The sequence below is a fragment of the Monodon monoceros genome, unplaced genomic scaffold (genome assembly GCF_005190385.1).
Source record: "Monodon monoceros isolate NGI ecotype Baffin Bay Population unplaced genomic scaffold, NGI_Narwhal_1 Super_Scaffold_12, whole genome shotgun sequence".
Classification (NCBI taxonomy): domain Eukaryota; kingdom Metazoa; phylum Chordata; class Mammalia; order Artiodactyla; family Monodontidae; genus Monodon; species Monodon monoceros.
Genome location: NW_021703768.1, coordinates 166,105,399 through 166,120,550, shown reverse-complemented (window position 1 = coordinate 166,120,550; position 15,152 = coordinate 166,105,399). Strand labels below are relative to the sequence as shown.

At 40.8% G+C, this 15,152-nt stretch overlaps 1 protein-coding gene across 1 annotated transcript in view; it reads right to left on the bottom strand.

The window, feature by feature from the left end:
• Positions 1-926: 926 nt before the first annotated feature.
• Positions 927-15,152, bottom strand: part of ZNF317 (zinc finger protein 317) — a 29,541-nt gene continuing 15,315 nt past the window's right edge. The window contains exons 2-7 of the mRNA XM_029217296.1: positions 11,471-11,596; positions 10,746-10,885; positions 10,138-10,264; positions 9,470-9,565; positions 8,899-8,981; positions 927-8,408 (exon numbers count right to left, since the gene is read on the bottom strand). Of these exons, the coding sequence (XP_029073129.1) occupies positions 7,089-8,408; positions 8,899-8,981; positions 9,470-9,565; positions 10,138-10,264; positions 10,746-10,885; positions 11,471-11,501 (1,797 nt within the window). The 5' untranslated portion in view covers positions 11,502-11,596 and the 3' untranslated portion in view covers positions 927-7,088. The remainder of the gene's footprint in view (positions 8,409-8,898; positions 8,982-9,469; positions 9,566-10,137; positions 10,265-10,745; positions 10,886-11,470; positions 11,597-15,152) is intronic.

Here is a 15,152-nt window from a genome sequence, read left to right as displayed (position 1 = left end):
AAACCACCACAGACACAGGAAACTAAGAGATCATCAATACAAATGGGATCAATAGAAAAAAGGAAAAAAAAAAAAGCCTAGATCTAGGCATATCATATTCAAATTGCAGAATAATCAACATAAAATAAACCTAGACTTTACTAACAAAAAGAAGAAGGGCTCTTGTACCTGGATACTTTTTTTTTTTTTTTTGTGGTACGCGAGCCTCTCACTGCTGTGGCCTCTCCCGTTGCGGAGCACAGGCTCTGGACACGCAGGCTCAGCGGCCACGGTTCACGGGCCCAGTCGCTCCGCGGCACGTGGGATCCTCCCGGACCGGGGCACGAACCCGTGTCCCCTGCATCGGCAGGCAGACTCTCAACCACTGCACCACCAGGGAAGCCCTGTACCTGGATATTTAAAAACCTTATTAACTCCTAAGTGAAAGTAAAAATACAAACTGAAATTACAGAACTGTAAAGAAATGATGATAATCAAAACTACATATTAGAATCTATGGGATGCATTCAAATCAGTGAGCAGAGGAAAATTCACTGCACAAAACACTTGTGAATGAAATGAAAGATTAAGAATAAATTAATTACTAGTTAAGAAAAAAAGAAACCTAGAAAAAGAAAAATAAACCAAAAGAAAGCATAAGGAAGTAGTGGAGATAAAAGCAGAAATTAATGAGGAAGAGACTTCCCTGGTGGTCCAGTGGGTAAGATTCCACGCTCCCAATGCAGGGGGCCCAGGTTCGATCCCTGGTCAGGGAACTAAGATCTCACCTGCATGCCGCAACTAAGAAGTCCGCATGTCACAACTAAAGATCCTGCATGCTGCAACTAAGACCCGGTACAGCCTAAATAAATAAATAATAAGAAAAAATTAATTCCATTTTTTTCAAGAAAACAAATAAACCACTAGCTTATTTGATGCACAAAATGAGAAAGCAAATATACAAAAAATAAGAGGTGATGACCATTGAATCAAAAAATATTTTTAAAATCATATAACCACTTTGCTGACCTCTATGTTAGATGAAATGAACAATTTCCTAGGAAAATACAGATTACCAGTGCTGACTCCATTCAGGTTAGAAAGCTTAAAACAGACTAATTTCCATTGAAGAAATAAAGTTCCTAAGAAAACAAACCACTAAAAAGCACTCCACCCTGATGGTTTCACAAAGAATTCTACCAAATCTTCTAAAAACCACATAGTCTTAATGCTGTACAAATTATTCCAGAGCATTGAAAAGGAGGCAAAAATTCCTAATTCCTCTCATGAAGCAGCCATAATACTAATACCCAAACCAGACAGACAGTACTAAGAAACCACACATCAATTATTCATGAATACCAATGCAAAATTCTAAACAAAATACTAGCAAACAGAATCCAACAACACATTAAGAAAATAATATACCATGGCCAATAAAATTCATTCTAGGGATACAAAATCTGTTGAGTATTGAGAAATTTATTAATATCATATACTATATTGATAAATCAGAGGAAGAGAATCACAATCCTCCTCATTGATCTTCAGAAAAACTTGCACAAAATACAATACCCATTCATGTAAAACATTCAAGAACACAGAATACCTTGTCAATATGATAAAATATACAGTTGACCCCTGAACAACATAGGTTTGAACTGCATGGGTCCACTTATACATGGATTTTTTTTTTCAAAAATTATGTACTACAATACTATACAATCTGCAACTGAATCCTTGGATGTGGAACCATGGATATGGAGGGCAAACAGTAAAGTTATACATGGATTTTCTGTGTGGAGGGTCAGTGTCCCTAACCCCCACGTTGTTCAAGGGTCAACTGTACACCTTAGTTCTAAAGAACATTTATCTTAATGAATGGAAAAACAATAGGGGCATTACCTCTAGAACAAGGCAAAAATGCCCTCTATTATCATACTAGAGGTACTAGCCAATGCAATCAGACAATCAAAAACAATAAGAGGCATAAGAGTTGATAAACAAGCAAAGCTCGCTCAGTTTGCAGATGATACGGTAGTATACCTGGAAAATCCCAGAAAATAAATAATAAAATGAACTCAAAAAATGAAATAATTCAGTGAAGTATCAAATTATAAAATCAAGATACAAAATTAATAGCTCTCATATACAGAAACTGTGAAGAGAAGACATAATGGTAGAGAAAATTTAATTTACAATGTAATATTAAATACTTAGGGAAAACCTAACAAGAATGTAGAAAACTTTTACAAAGCAAATTCTTAAACATTCCTGACATACACTAAAGTAGACTTGAACTAATTGGAAGACATCCCCTATTCTTGGATAAGATGACAACATTATAGAGATACTAATTCCCCCAAGTTAATTTATAAGTTATAAATTCAAGGCAAAGCCAATAAAAATACCAACAAGCTAATTTTATGGAGTTGGACAAGATAATAGACAAGTACATATACCTCCCTCCCCGCACACACACATGCATACAAGAATACCTAGAAAAACACTTAAAAAGAAAAACCATGAGGGGGGAACTAGTCCATCCAGACATTGAAACTTATTATAAAGCCTCTGATTTATAATTTAAACACTGTGGCATGGTGTGTGAACAAACAGACCAATAGAATAAAGTCCAAAATTAGACCCAACACAATATGGAATTCAGTATATGACAAAGGTGAAAAACCCCTAGGGTAAAGATGTACTTTTAAAATAAATGATGCTGGGTTAATATGGAAAAGAAAAAAAACTTAATCCTCCCTCACACAATAACACAAAAAATCAATTCCAAGGGGTAGATCTAAATGTGTATACTAAAACAATAAAACCTATAGAAAAAAATGTGAAACATCTTCTTGCCTTCAGGGTAGGTAAATGTTTCTTACACAGGAACAGAAGAATGATGCCCATAAAGATTAGATGACATTCGGTATGTCTGGTGTTGTGTTGTGCATTTGCTTTGTGTCTGTGTGGGAAATGGTGAGGTATTATTAATATTATGGTCCCCTACCTCCAAGATCAATTCCAAAAATAATTTTATTAATCCTAAGAATGCAACTGTGGAAATAAAATGGCTTTTCAGTCCTGTGTTGCCAAAAAAAAAAAAAATTAGGTGACATTAAAATTAAGAACTCATTTCATCAGAAGACACCAATTAAAACACTGAAGAGACAAGCCAGAGTGGGGAAAATTACTTGCAAAACGTATCCAGCCATAGGGCCCACATCTGGAATATATAAATCAGTAAGAAAAAGGCAGGCAACTTTAGTATCATCTGATCCAACTCCATAAAATAGCCTGTTGAAAAACAAATTTGTACAACCACTTTGGAAAATTGGCATCATCTATGAAATATGCATCCCATGTGATCCAGTGATTTCAGTCCAGGGTATACACCCAAGAGAAATATATGCACTTATGCACTATCAGAAATACTAAAATATGCTCACAGCAGCATTATTTACAATAGCCCCAAGCTGAAAAGACAAATGTCCATCAACACAAACTGCTTAAATAAATGGAATATTCAAACAATGGAACCCAATAAAATGTATTACTATCTAGAGGTACTCACAAAAAGACTGGGCAAGTTAAGACAGACACTAAAGAACGTATACTGAAAAAAAAAAAAAAAAAAAGAACGTATACTGTGTGGCTCCATTTGCATAGGGTTCAAAAACAAAAATCCAAGCCATGTTGTCAGAGTTAGAATATTAGTCACTTGTGAGGGGTAAGGAAAGGTTTGTTATGTGGACAAAGCGAGAAGGGGTTATCAGAAATGAGAGTAAAACATTTTTCTTGCCTGTTTACACGGATGTGTTCATGTGATAATTTAGCTGTATGAGTTAAGCACTTTTCTGCATTTCAGTAAAACCTGTTTTAAATGTTACCACACAGGTATCATTACACAAACACTGCAGAAACAACTGTGGCATTAAGATAAAATGAACATGCACAGACTTTACAACCCAGCAATTTCACACTCCTGGAATAACTCAGCAACACTCCAGAAGGCATGTACACAATTTCTTAAAGCAGCATTGTTCCTAACTGGGAAAAGTGGAAATAGTCCAGCAACTAACTGTACCTCAGCACTAGTTAAACGAATTGTGGGATGAAAATACAAAAGAAACTACAGCCACATTCAACACGACTCTCAAAACACCCCTACTACTAATAATCTGGACCCTGTTATATTTAACTTGAACTTTGCAATGACCTTCTAACAGGTTTCTGTTTGCATCTTGTCCCTCTATTTAGCCTATCAACCCATAAGCCGCTATGTTCCTCTAAAAACAGAAATTGAATGGCTGTCACTTCTCCGTCCAAAATCCTCCACTGACTTTCCACACTGAGAAAGAAAGGCAAAGTCCTTCCAGTTAACCCACAAGATGCTGCAGTGAACAGGACCTTAATCCAGCTCTGACCTCAACACCTTCTGCAACTCCCAAGCTTGCCTAACTCCAGTCACACTGGCCCCTCTGTCCCAAGCAAAATTCTTTTTCATGACCTTTGAACTGCCGAGGGTGCTCTTCCCCACATTACAACATGGTGCACACTGGCAGTGAATTTACATCTCTACTCAAATGTCCCCTTAAACGAAAGGCTTTCACTATCCATCCAATAGTTCCACTGAACCCCCGCATCCCTCTCATCATCACCATGCTTAAATTTCCCGGCACTGAACTGACCACCATCTGATATACAATATATTTACTCATTTGTTTATCACGTGCCTTAATCCCAAGTAGAATGTGATCACCATGAAGGCAAAAATCCTGACTCACTGCTATAGATTCAGGGCACCAAACAGGGCCTGACATAAGAGAGTATGGACTCAAAACACAGACACTACTACTTGTTAATGAGCTGACCTCACACAAGCACCCTTAAACTTCCTTGCCTCAGACTGCCCATATGCAAAAAGGAGTTACTGGTGGTACCTACTTCTTAGAGCTTTTGTGAAAACTAATACACTTATTTCAACACAAGTCGAGAAGTAATGTTTAAGTACATCAGGGATTTGAAATACAATTTAAAAACATGGTTTAAGGATTTTTAAAACCCATATCCACCAATTAAAAGTATAAGTAGATTATACCCACACATGTAGCAGCTCTCCAACCTCACTAATGACCAGATGTATGGGTTACAGATAGCATCCAGCTGGGTACAGCGGAACCCTCCTGCCACCAATAAAACAATTATTAAATAGATTAAACAATCAAATATCCAAAGTAGTTTAAACCAATAACCAGTTTTCTTTTTTCTCATGTAACAGGAAGTCTGGAAACAACAAATCCAGGACTACTGAAGACACTCAAGCCACGGGGGAAGCCAGGATCATTGTGATTTTTCTGCGGTTATCTCCCCCTTCAGCCTGTGGCTTGCATCCTCACGGTCATAAGATGCACCTTTAACACAAGATACTGAATCTCTTTTCAAGGTGAGAAGTAATGAGAAGAGCAAGGAAAAAAAAATGTAGAGAAGAATCTAGGCAAGAATGACTCTTTTTCAAAAGCTTTTTTACAGCCCATACAGTGATATCTGCTTATTTGTCAATGGCCAGGCTGTGGACATGGACTGTACTAGCTGCAGGAAAACCTATAAGAGATTTTTAAAAATAGCACACCTTACTAATCAGACAAAACTTGGACTTTCTTGATATAAAAGAATATGAGATACTGAAGGAGCAACTATATGTTACTCTTGGCTGGATGGGAGGCCAAAAACATTCCAAAGGATCAATCTGATGAAGACATCCTGCTCTGATCACAACTGCATTTGAATTAGATACTTGTAACAAACAGGTACTAAAAATACCCACATGTTACACAGCATGTAACACTATTCTAAAAAATTCCATCGGTCAAGTTGTCCAAAAGGAAATGAACACATATCGAGAAAGAAATTCTAGTAAAAATACTATATACAAACCTTCTGTGATGAAGCATGAGGGTTATTTGGAAGAGCATAATCTTAAAATTAAAGACTTAAAAATTCATGAGCTGGGGTCCACTTTCATGATGAAAGACTGATAAGTGCAATTCCACATTTACTAAGAAATCCCACTGGGGAGTGAATTCTCATATGCACAAGTGACAGGGCTGTGGATGAAATTATCTCCACATAGGGATTGTCTGCAGTGTGGGTTCTCATGTGTTTCCTGAAAGAATCACACTGATTATAATTTTGAAGTTTTAAATAGAAATTTCTCCTACTGTGAGTACCCACATGTTTCATAAAAAATGGAGGGACTGTTGGCTAAGGTTTCTCAACCTCAACAATACTGACATTTTGGGGCACATAATTTCTCTCTCTTGGGGGAAGCCTCCTGTCCACTGCAGGATATTTAACAGCATCCCCGATGTTTCCCAAAACATGCCAGTGGCACCTCCCCAGCTTTGACAACCAAAAATGTCTCCAGACATTGCCAAGTGTCTCCCGGGGAGCAAAGTTATCCCCAGTTGAGAACCACTGCTGTAGACCAAGGACTCGCAATTTTTTTCTGTAAAGGGACAGACAGTATTTTAGACTTTGTCGGGCACACATGGTCTCTGGCACATATTTTTCTTCTTAAAAATGCAACAAATACTCTCAGCTTGCCAGCTGTATAAAAACAGACAGCTGGCCATAGTTTGCCCACCCGTTACCGACTTTCCCATGTTCCTTATTTCATAGGTTTTTCTCTTCAGTGTGATTTCTCTCATGAGGAATACAGTGAGACCAGGAAAGGTCTGTCCAGTCTTGGAATTTACAGAGATCCTCCCTGGTGGACTTACTCTTGTGCCAAGGAAGTACAAGGTGATGCTAAAGTCATTTTGACATTAAATATCAGACTAGGGTTTCTCCCCCTAAGTTCTCATTTGTTGAGAGCTAAACATACACTGACGGCTTCTTCACACCACAAACACGTTTTCTCAACTATCTTGAGTTCTCACACTATCTCCAAAGTGAGATAGTCTTTCCACAGTTATTACACAAATTGGATTTCTCCCAAGTTAACACATATTCTTTTGTGCCCAGTGAGATGAGTTCATCAAGGCTTCCTGCCTTCCTTACACCTGCCAGGTCTGCGCTCTCATGTTTCTCTTTAAAGAGATGTGTCACTGGAGCCTTTTCCACACTGATGATGTGAAGAGCTTCTCTCCCCGGTGCGTCTTCACATGACTCCTGAGGGACGAGTGATCACTGAAGGCTTTCCCGCAGACCAGGCACTCATAGGGCTTCTCCCCAGTGTGTATCCTCCGGTGCACATTAAGGTTCGAGCAGATGCTAAAGGCTTTCCCACAGTGATCACACTCATAAGGCTTCTCTCCTGTGTGACTCCTCATGTGTGTCTTAAGGGTCGACTGGTTTCTGAAGGCTCTCCCACACTGTCTGCATTCGACATGCTTCTTTACGAGATGAATGCTCATGTGCCTCCTCCGCGATAAATAATCACCAAAGACCTTACCGCAGGTGGCACACTCGTAGCGCCTCTCTTGAGTGTGTATTTTTCTGTGCGCAGTTAGGTTGGAGCTTGCACTGAAGGCTTTCCCACAGAGATCGCACCCATACGGTTTCTCTCCAGTGTGGGAATTCATGTGCGTCTTAAGGATGGACTGGTTTCTGAAGGCTTTCCCACACTGTCTACATTCAACAGGTTTCTTTACAATGTGAATTCTCATGTGTTTTCTCCGTGAGAGGAGGTCCCCAAAGGATTTCCCGCATTCTTTACACTCATATGTTTTCTCTACCATGTGGTTCTTCTTGTGCAAGTTAAAGTTGGACTTCCATCGGAAGGCTTTTCCACACTGTGTGCATTCGTAGGGTTTCTCTCCAGTGTGGTTCCTGACGTGCTCTTTGAGATGTGAGGGATGCTGGAAAGCTTTCCCACAGTCGTGACATTCGTAGGGTCTCTCTCCAGTGTGTGTTCTTCTGTGTGCAATGAGATGGCAGCTCCTGCCATATGCCTTCCCACATTCATCACACTTGTAAGGTCTCTCCCCAGTGTGAACTCTCATGTGTATCTTCAGTGAGGAGAGGGTTCGGAATGCATTTCCACACTGACTGCAGTCAAAGGGCTTCTCTGTGAGGTGAGTTCTTGCATGACTCCTAAGAGCTGAGGGGTCATTGAAAGCTTTCCCACAGGCATTGCACTCATAGGGTTTCTCCCCAGTATGTATTCTCCTGTGTCGTGTAAGGGAAGCACTTGTGGTGAAGGCTTTTTGGCACTGATGACATTCATGCATTTTCCTCCCATTGTAAATGTTCACATGTTGGGTTACATGGGATCTGTTCTTGAAAGTCACCCCACAGTCCCGGCGGTGATAAGGCCTCTTGCTAGTGTGCCTTCCCATTTGCTGAGTAAGATGAGCACCCATGCTGAAGACGTCAAACAGGTTAGCATATTCACTGGATTTCTCTCCAAGCCGACTGCTTTCCTGTTGATGAAGAGGGAGGGTTGACTCAGGCATTTCCCATATTCATTAAGTTCCTAAGACTATCCCTACATAAACTGGCATAAATAGAAGCGCATCATTATGACTAATGATGTCATAATTTGCAGTGCAAAAGTACTGCTCCTGCCTCATTTGGACTCCATCAAAGAAAACAAGTGAATGCTATGCTCTGAGGCTCCATGTGTATAACTTTCACAAAGCTTTTTGCATATACTTTGTTAACTGTTTAAAACTCAATTAAGCCCCAACACTCAACATCTGAGCCACAGTTATAGAAATATTTACTCACTGGAACTTTAAGTGAAGAGGTTTGGGGTCAGGTTTTAGGGCTTTCCCCAAATCGGTAATATTCAGTGTCTCTGACACTGTTTCCTCTTGGGGACCTGCCTGGTTTTGAGCTGCTTTTCTAACTCAGGCTGCCCCTGTTCTCTCCCAATATGGAAGATCCAGAATTATCCCAAGGAAATCTTACCATTGTCACACCATGAGATGTTTCCTTCCCAAAAATATCTTCCATAAGAATTGACCATTTGGTTTTAGATGGAGTCTCCCAATCTGAAACAAATTGAGAAAATATTAACTTGCTAGAGAAAGAAAATGGTGGGATGATGGTGACAAAAACAGAGGTGGCTTTCTTTGCAAATATTAACCCTAAAGAAGGAAAGGGAATATGAAAGCGGAGAACACACATGAGTAAAAATGACTGAAAAATCTGGTTATGTGAGATATTTGGCAATGACAAGGGTAGAAATTTAACCTGACTCACTAAGAAGCACCTCTTCAAAGAATGGCATTGATAAAGACATTACGAGTGAGATCAGGAATGTAGAGTAGGAAAGAATGGGACAAAGAACCCATTTGGACACATGTCGAATTTAAAGAAGGGACATGGAGACCAAAAGAATTGTGAGAGGATGGAGGGACAGTGAAAGAGAAAGAGCATTTTCAGATTTCCCTGGGTGACGTTTCCTCATGGATCTCTGTCATCCCAATCACTGGAGAGAGCAGATTCTCAAAAGCACTTGTGTCTGCCTAGTGCTTACCGGGACAAGGGCCTTGGTGAAGTTCCTGCTCCTCTGTCCCCAGCTCCTCTTCTTGCTCCAAGTGGGAGATGAGGCTGGGTTTGCTCACCTGACACCCTACTCACGGGGAAAGACACATGTTGAGGGAGGATCGTGCAGAGGACAACCCCTTCCATTAGTCTGGGGTCAGTGTTTTGGTCTTCAGTGCTCTGAAGATGGACAAGTCTGACTTAGGAGCAGCAAAATGATGGTGCCACATTTCTAAGGAACACAGTGAAAGGCTTTCATAAAACACAAAACCACAAATACCCACACATTTTGCCCTTCAAAAGAATGAGGATTTTTTTTTTCTTTTTGGCCGTGGCGCATGGCTTGTAGGATCTTACTTCTCCGACCAGGGGTTGAACCCGTGCCCTTGGCAGTGAAAGCTCAGAGTTCTAACCACTGGACTGCCAGGGTTGAGGACGTCTTAACTCAGAAAGCTATGCCCAAGCTCAGACACACTTGACAACCTCCAAGGGCAATGCAATGGACAGGTCTCAACAGCCAAGGTACCATCAAGGCAGGCATCAGGTCGGCTTGTTCATAACTGTGTTCTGAATCCCCACAGTTCCTGGGTCACAGCAAGTACTTACAACAAAAATATTTCATTCATGAACGAATAAATGAAGAAATGCTGCCAGCCTTACCCACTGAGGCAAGGTTGCTATAGTTCTCCAGCATCACATCTTTGTACAGTTTTCTCTGAGAAGAATCCAGCAAGGGCCACTCCTTCTCAGTGAAGTCCACGGCAACATCCTGGAAAGTCACTGATTTCTGAAACACCACACACATTTGGGGTCGGTGAGAACCCAGCCTGTATATGTTCAAAGATGGCTGAGGCTAAAGATTACACAGGAGAGACTCTAAACACAGGATTTTCAATACGGGCATCTGGGGTCTAAACATTTACTCTAGAAGTCACTCCTCAGATGTCTTCTCTTCCAATGAGAAATCTCATGAGATAATCTCATTGCTTCAAACGCAACTCTGACATGGGATCAAACCTACTTCCACTCCAAACCTGGCCTGAGAGCTTTGAGCTATACTATGAGAGAAACACCTGTTATATAAGTCATTTCCCCTAACATCCCTGATACCAGGACAGCCTCACCAACTTCTCCCGCTCTTCCTCTTGCACCCTGATCATGCATTGATCAGCCTGGATAAAGATCTAAAAGAATCCTAACATGTGATGTTGTGGGCATTCTAGGGAAGTGCCTCCTCCGCCCTCAGGGGCCTTGAGATCTTGGTGTACCTGGGAACCAACACTGGTTGATGTATGAGGCTCCAGGCCATTGTATGCAAACAGCTCCACATCCTGGGGACAGGAATGGTCTTTTGAAGAAAGAGGAATTTCTGACTCATGGACATAGGCAGGCTCCTGGTTGGACATAGCTAGAGAAGAGAGGACCCATGAGGATTAAAGCCCATCTGACATTCGCAGATCAGGAAACAGTCTCACACTAACGATATGTGTGCAGTGCACATGCCCCAATCTCACATTCCCTCACACACTCACTCACACGCACTGTTGTGCAACAAGCCGGAGAAGCCCTGCTCTACTCAAGGACAGGAAAAAAGGTGGTGGGCCTACATAGCCATAAAGATAATGATATATATTCTCAATTTATGGGTAAAGAAATAGAAGCTCTGAGATAGAGCTGTTACTTCATCCAGACTTATCAAAATAATAAATGGGATGCCGCAGGGTTACCAATGACCAGTATCCCTCCTTACACAGCAACTACAAACACTCCCTGCCTCATCCAAACTCACAAAGACCCTGAATCAGACACAGTCACCTGAGGAGCTCTCAGGACTTCACTCACTCCCACCCCCGTTCAGTTCATGTATCCTCCTCCACTTCTAACCTGGCAGCCCTCCCACTAGCTGTGCACATCCTTGCCCTCAGTGAAGGGGCAGGGGCCACTGGCCACTGAAGCTTGATTTCTGAGGGCATTCATCACCCGAAGAACTTACCACATGTGGGAGACAGACCAACAGCTGCCATCCTCCGAGAATGATAGTAAATTTGCCTGAATGAAAGCAGGGCACTGGCACCAGAAAGCTACTCTCTCGCTCTCATGGGACTCTTGGAGCAGGCATCTGTAGTAAATGAGAAAAAGACTACTAGGTGTAGCCAAAGGCTTTCTGTCTCTCCCACTAACAGGACAATTCTGACTTTTGTTTTTCAGTGTTTCCTCTTTGGAGCAGCCTGTCTCAGCTTGGGCCTTAACCCTGCTTAGGTAAAACCTCCAGGCAATGTGGTGGAGGTCCCTGACCTACCTCAAGTAAGATTCAGATTCACTCTCTCAAGTAATTTGTCCCCAGTTACAATTCTGTTAAACTCTGTCACTCATTGAACACCTGGGCCCCAGACTTCTTCAACTTCAAGGCATAGTCCTCCTGGCTTAGGATGGCTCCAGATTCCATGAGGACTGGTCCATCTGGACCATGTGTTCTGATCGCCAATGCCTTTTGGCCCCCCACTCCACACCAACATACACACCTGTGGGCCACAGCCCAGGCCTTGTCATCACCAGAATCAGATTCACTTCACAATGATTCAGAAATTTGCCCTCTAGACAAAATCTCCTACACAACATGCTTCTCACATAAACTCTACTACTTAGAGGGGATTCCAGGCCACCCAGGCTTCTACCACCTTGCTCCCTAACAGCAAATTCTTCTTCACTGCCCCACCTATTCAGCTGAGAGATCCATCATGTTCCATCACTTCTACAAATTTCTGTCCAAATTCCTTTAATCCTCTACCTAGTATACCCCCAATGAGCAGAAGACCAGTCTGGGATGATTCCAACCATCTGTTTCCTCCCTGAAGGTACTTGGAAAGACCAGTCTGCACACACCCAGTCACACTAGCAGCTTTCAAAACACAGTCACTAACCTTGAAGGAGCATCTATACTAAAGAAAAGCATAAGTGGTAATCCAATCTCCCCAAAACCATGTAAAAATCTCACCAGTTTTTCTAAACCCAAAACTGTCTTACATGACCCTTGCTTTCAGCAAATAATCTTGCATTTCATTTCACAGTAATCACAACTAAAAAAACATAACTCAGCAAAGAACTGGAAAATGAAACTTAAAAAATACTTTCATTTATAACAGCATAAAACATATAAAGCATATAGGAATAAACCAAATAAAAGCTGTGAAACCATGCTGGAAGAAATAAAAAACCTAAATAAGTGAGGAGCTATATCACTTTCATGGGCTGCAAGAGTCAATATTATTAAGGTATTCACTCTCCCCAAATTCATCTGCAGATACAACGCAGTCATCACCAAAATCTCAGCAGGTTATGTTCTAGACATTGACAAACCAAATCTGAAATGGGTACCAAAATGCAGAAGATCTAGAAGAGCCAGAACAATGTTAAGAAAGAAAAATAAACTTGGAAGATTCCTATTACTAACTTTACTACAGTAATGAAGAGCTGTTGGAATAAGTATTGACAAAAAGGTCAATGGAGGGCTTCCCTGGTGGCGCAGTGGTTGAGAGTCCGCCTGCCAATGCAGGGGACACGGGTTCGTGCCCCGGTCCGGGAGGATCCCACATGCCGCGGAGCGGCTGGGCCCCTGAGCCATGGCCGCTTAGCCTGCGCGTCCGGAGCCTGTGCTCCGCAACGGGAGAGGCCATACAGTGAGAGGCCCACGTACCGAAGAAAAAAAAAAAAAAAAAAGTCAATGGAACAAAACAGAAATAGACCTATATGTGCATAGTCAAATGATTTTCAATAAGGGAATAAAGAAATTCATTAGGGAAAGTGGTCTTTTTAATAAATAGTGCTGAGACAGCACCCTTCTATAGTTGATAGATGGGATGCTGCCCAATTCATAAATCGCCTAAGAAAGCCAATTAGATCTTCAAATTAGGAAAAAAACAAGTGCTGCAAGAACTTAATGGACAAAAAGGAACTTTGACCTCCATTATCACTGCATACACAAAAATTTGAATTAAAAAAAACCTTTTTGAGATAACTCAGACACCAAAAAGTAAAATCCAGAGAACACTTTAACAACATTGAGTTACACAACATTTTAGACTAGACACAAATGGAACTAAACATTAAAAAAAATCAATAATTAGACTTTACCAAAATTAAAAATTTTTAGTCATCAAATGACATTATTAAGAAAATAGGGGCTTCCCTGGTGGCACAGTGGTTAAGAATCCGCCTGCCAATGCAGGGAACTTGGGTTTTAGCCCTAGTCCAGGAAGATCCCACATGCTGCGGAGCAACTAAGCCCGTGTGCCACAACTACTGAGCCTGAGCTCTACAGCCCACAAGCCACACTACTGAGCCCACGTGCCACAACTACCGAAGCCTACATACGTAGAGCCCATGCTCCGCAACAAGAGAAGCCACGACAATGAGAAGCCTGGGCAACACCGCCGCAACTAGAGAAAGCCCGCGCAAAGCAACGAAGACCCAAAACAGCCAAAAATAAATAAATAAATAAGTTTATTTTTTTAAAAAAAGAAAGAAAATAAATAGGCAAGCCACAGATTGGGGAAAAAAGATATTTGCAGTACGTACACCTGACAAAGAATTCACATTCAGACTACATAAAGAACTCCTACAAAACAATAATAATAAAAAATAAAACAAAACTCAACAAGGGCTACAGTTAGACACTTCACAAAATTTAATGAGTGAGGAACAATAAGCATGACAAGTTACTCAAAATCATTAGTCATCAGATGGATGCAAATTAAAACTAATGGTATAATATTTTAACCCACCAGAGCAGCCAAAATTAAAAGACTATAAACACTAAATGGTGGCAAGGATACAGCATACCCAAAACTCTCACATACTAAAGGTGGGGGTGTGAAATGGTTCAATCACTTTGGAAAACAATGCGCCAGTTTCTTAAAAAGTATACCTATCATTTGACTCAGCAATTCCACTCCTAGATATTTACCCAAGAGAAAAAATTTAAAACATGTCCACAAAGATTCATATAAAAATGGTCATAGCAATCTGATTCTTAATAGGCCCAAAGTGTAAGCAATCTAAATATCCATCAACAAAAGAATGAATAAGCAAACTGTGGTATGCAGAGTGGAATACTACTCATCAACGAAAAGAAACTACTGAGACACACAACATGGATGAACTTCTATAATGCTGACCAACAGAAGCGAGACAAAAAAAAAAGCTCTATAACTCCAATTCCACAAATAGGTAAAATTTATTAAGGTCAATAGTAAAATGTGTTTATTTAAGTCAATAGAAGGAAAAAAGTTGGTTGCCTCCTTGCAGGAATATGATATGGTGGTAGAATGAGAAGCAAGAGGGAACTTTCTGGGGCAACTGAAATATTTTATTATTTTTTTCAGTTAGTGGCTATACAATGTACACCGTGTCAAAAAATTCATCAAACTGATCATCTGAGATATGTGCATTTTCTTGAACGTAAATTATACTCTACTTTAAAAAAGTTAAGTGGAGTCTTTCTTACTTTCATGTCTCCAGTTACACAAAAATTCCTCCCACAACTGACCTATGACTCCTATTACCAGTAAGATGTCTGCCCTCCCTCCCTTCTAAAGCCAACCTCTTCAGATCTGCCTCGGCTACACTTAGTCCTCCCTCCAGAGCAAAAGCTTATAAAGACAGTCCACACTATCTCC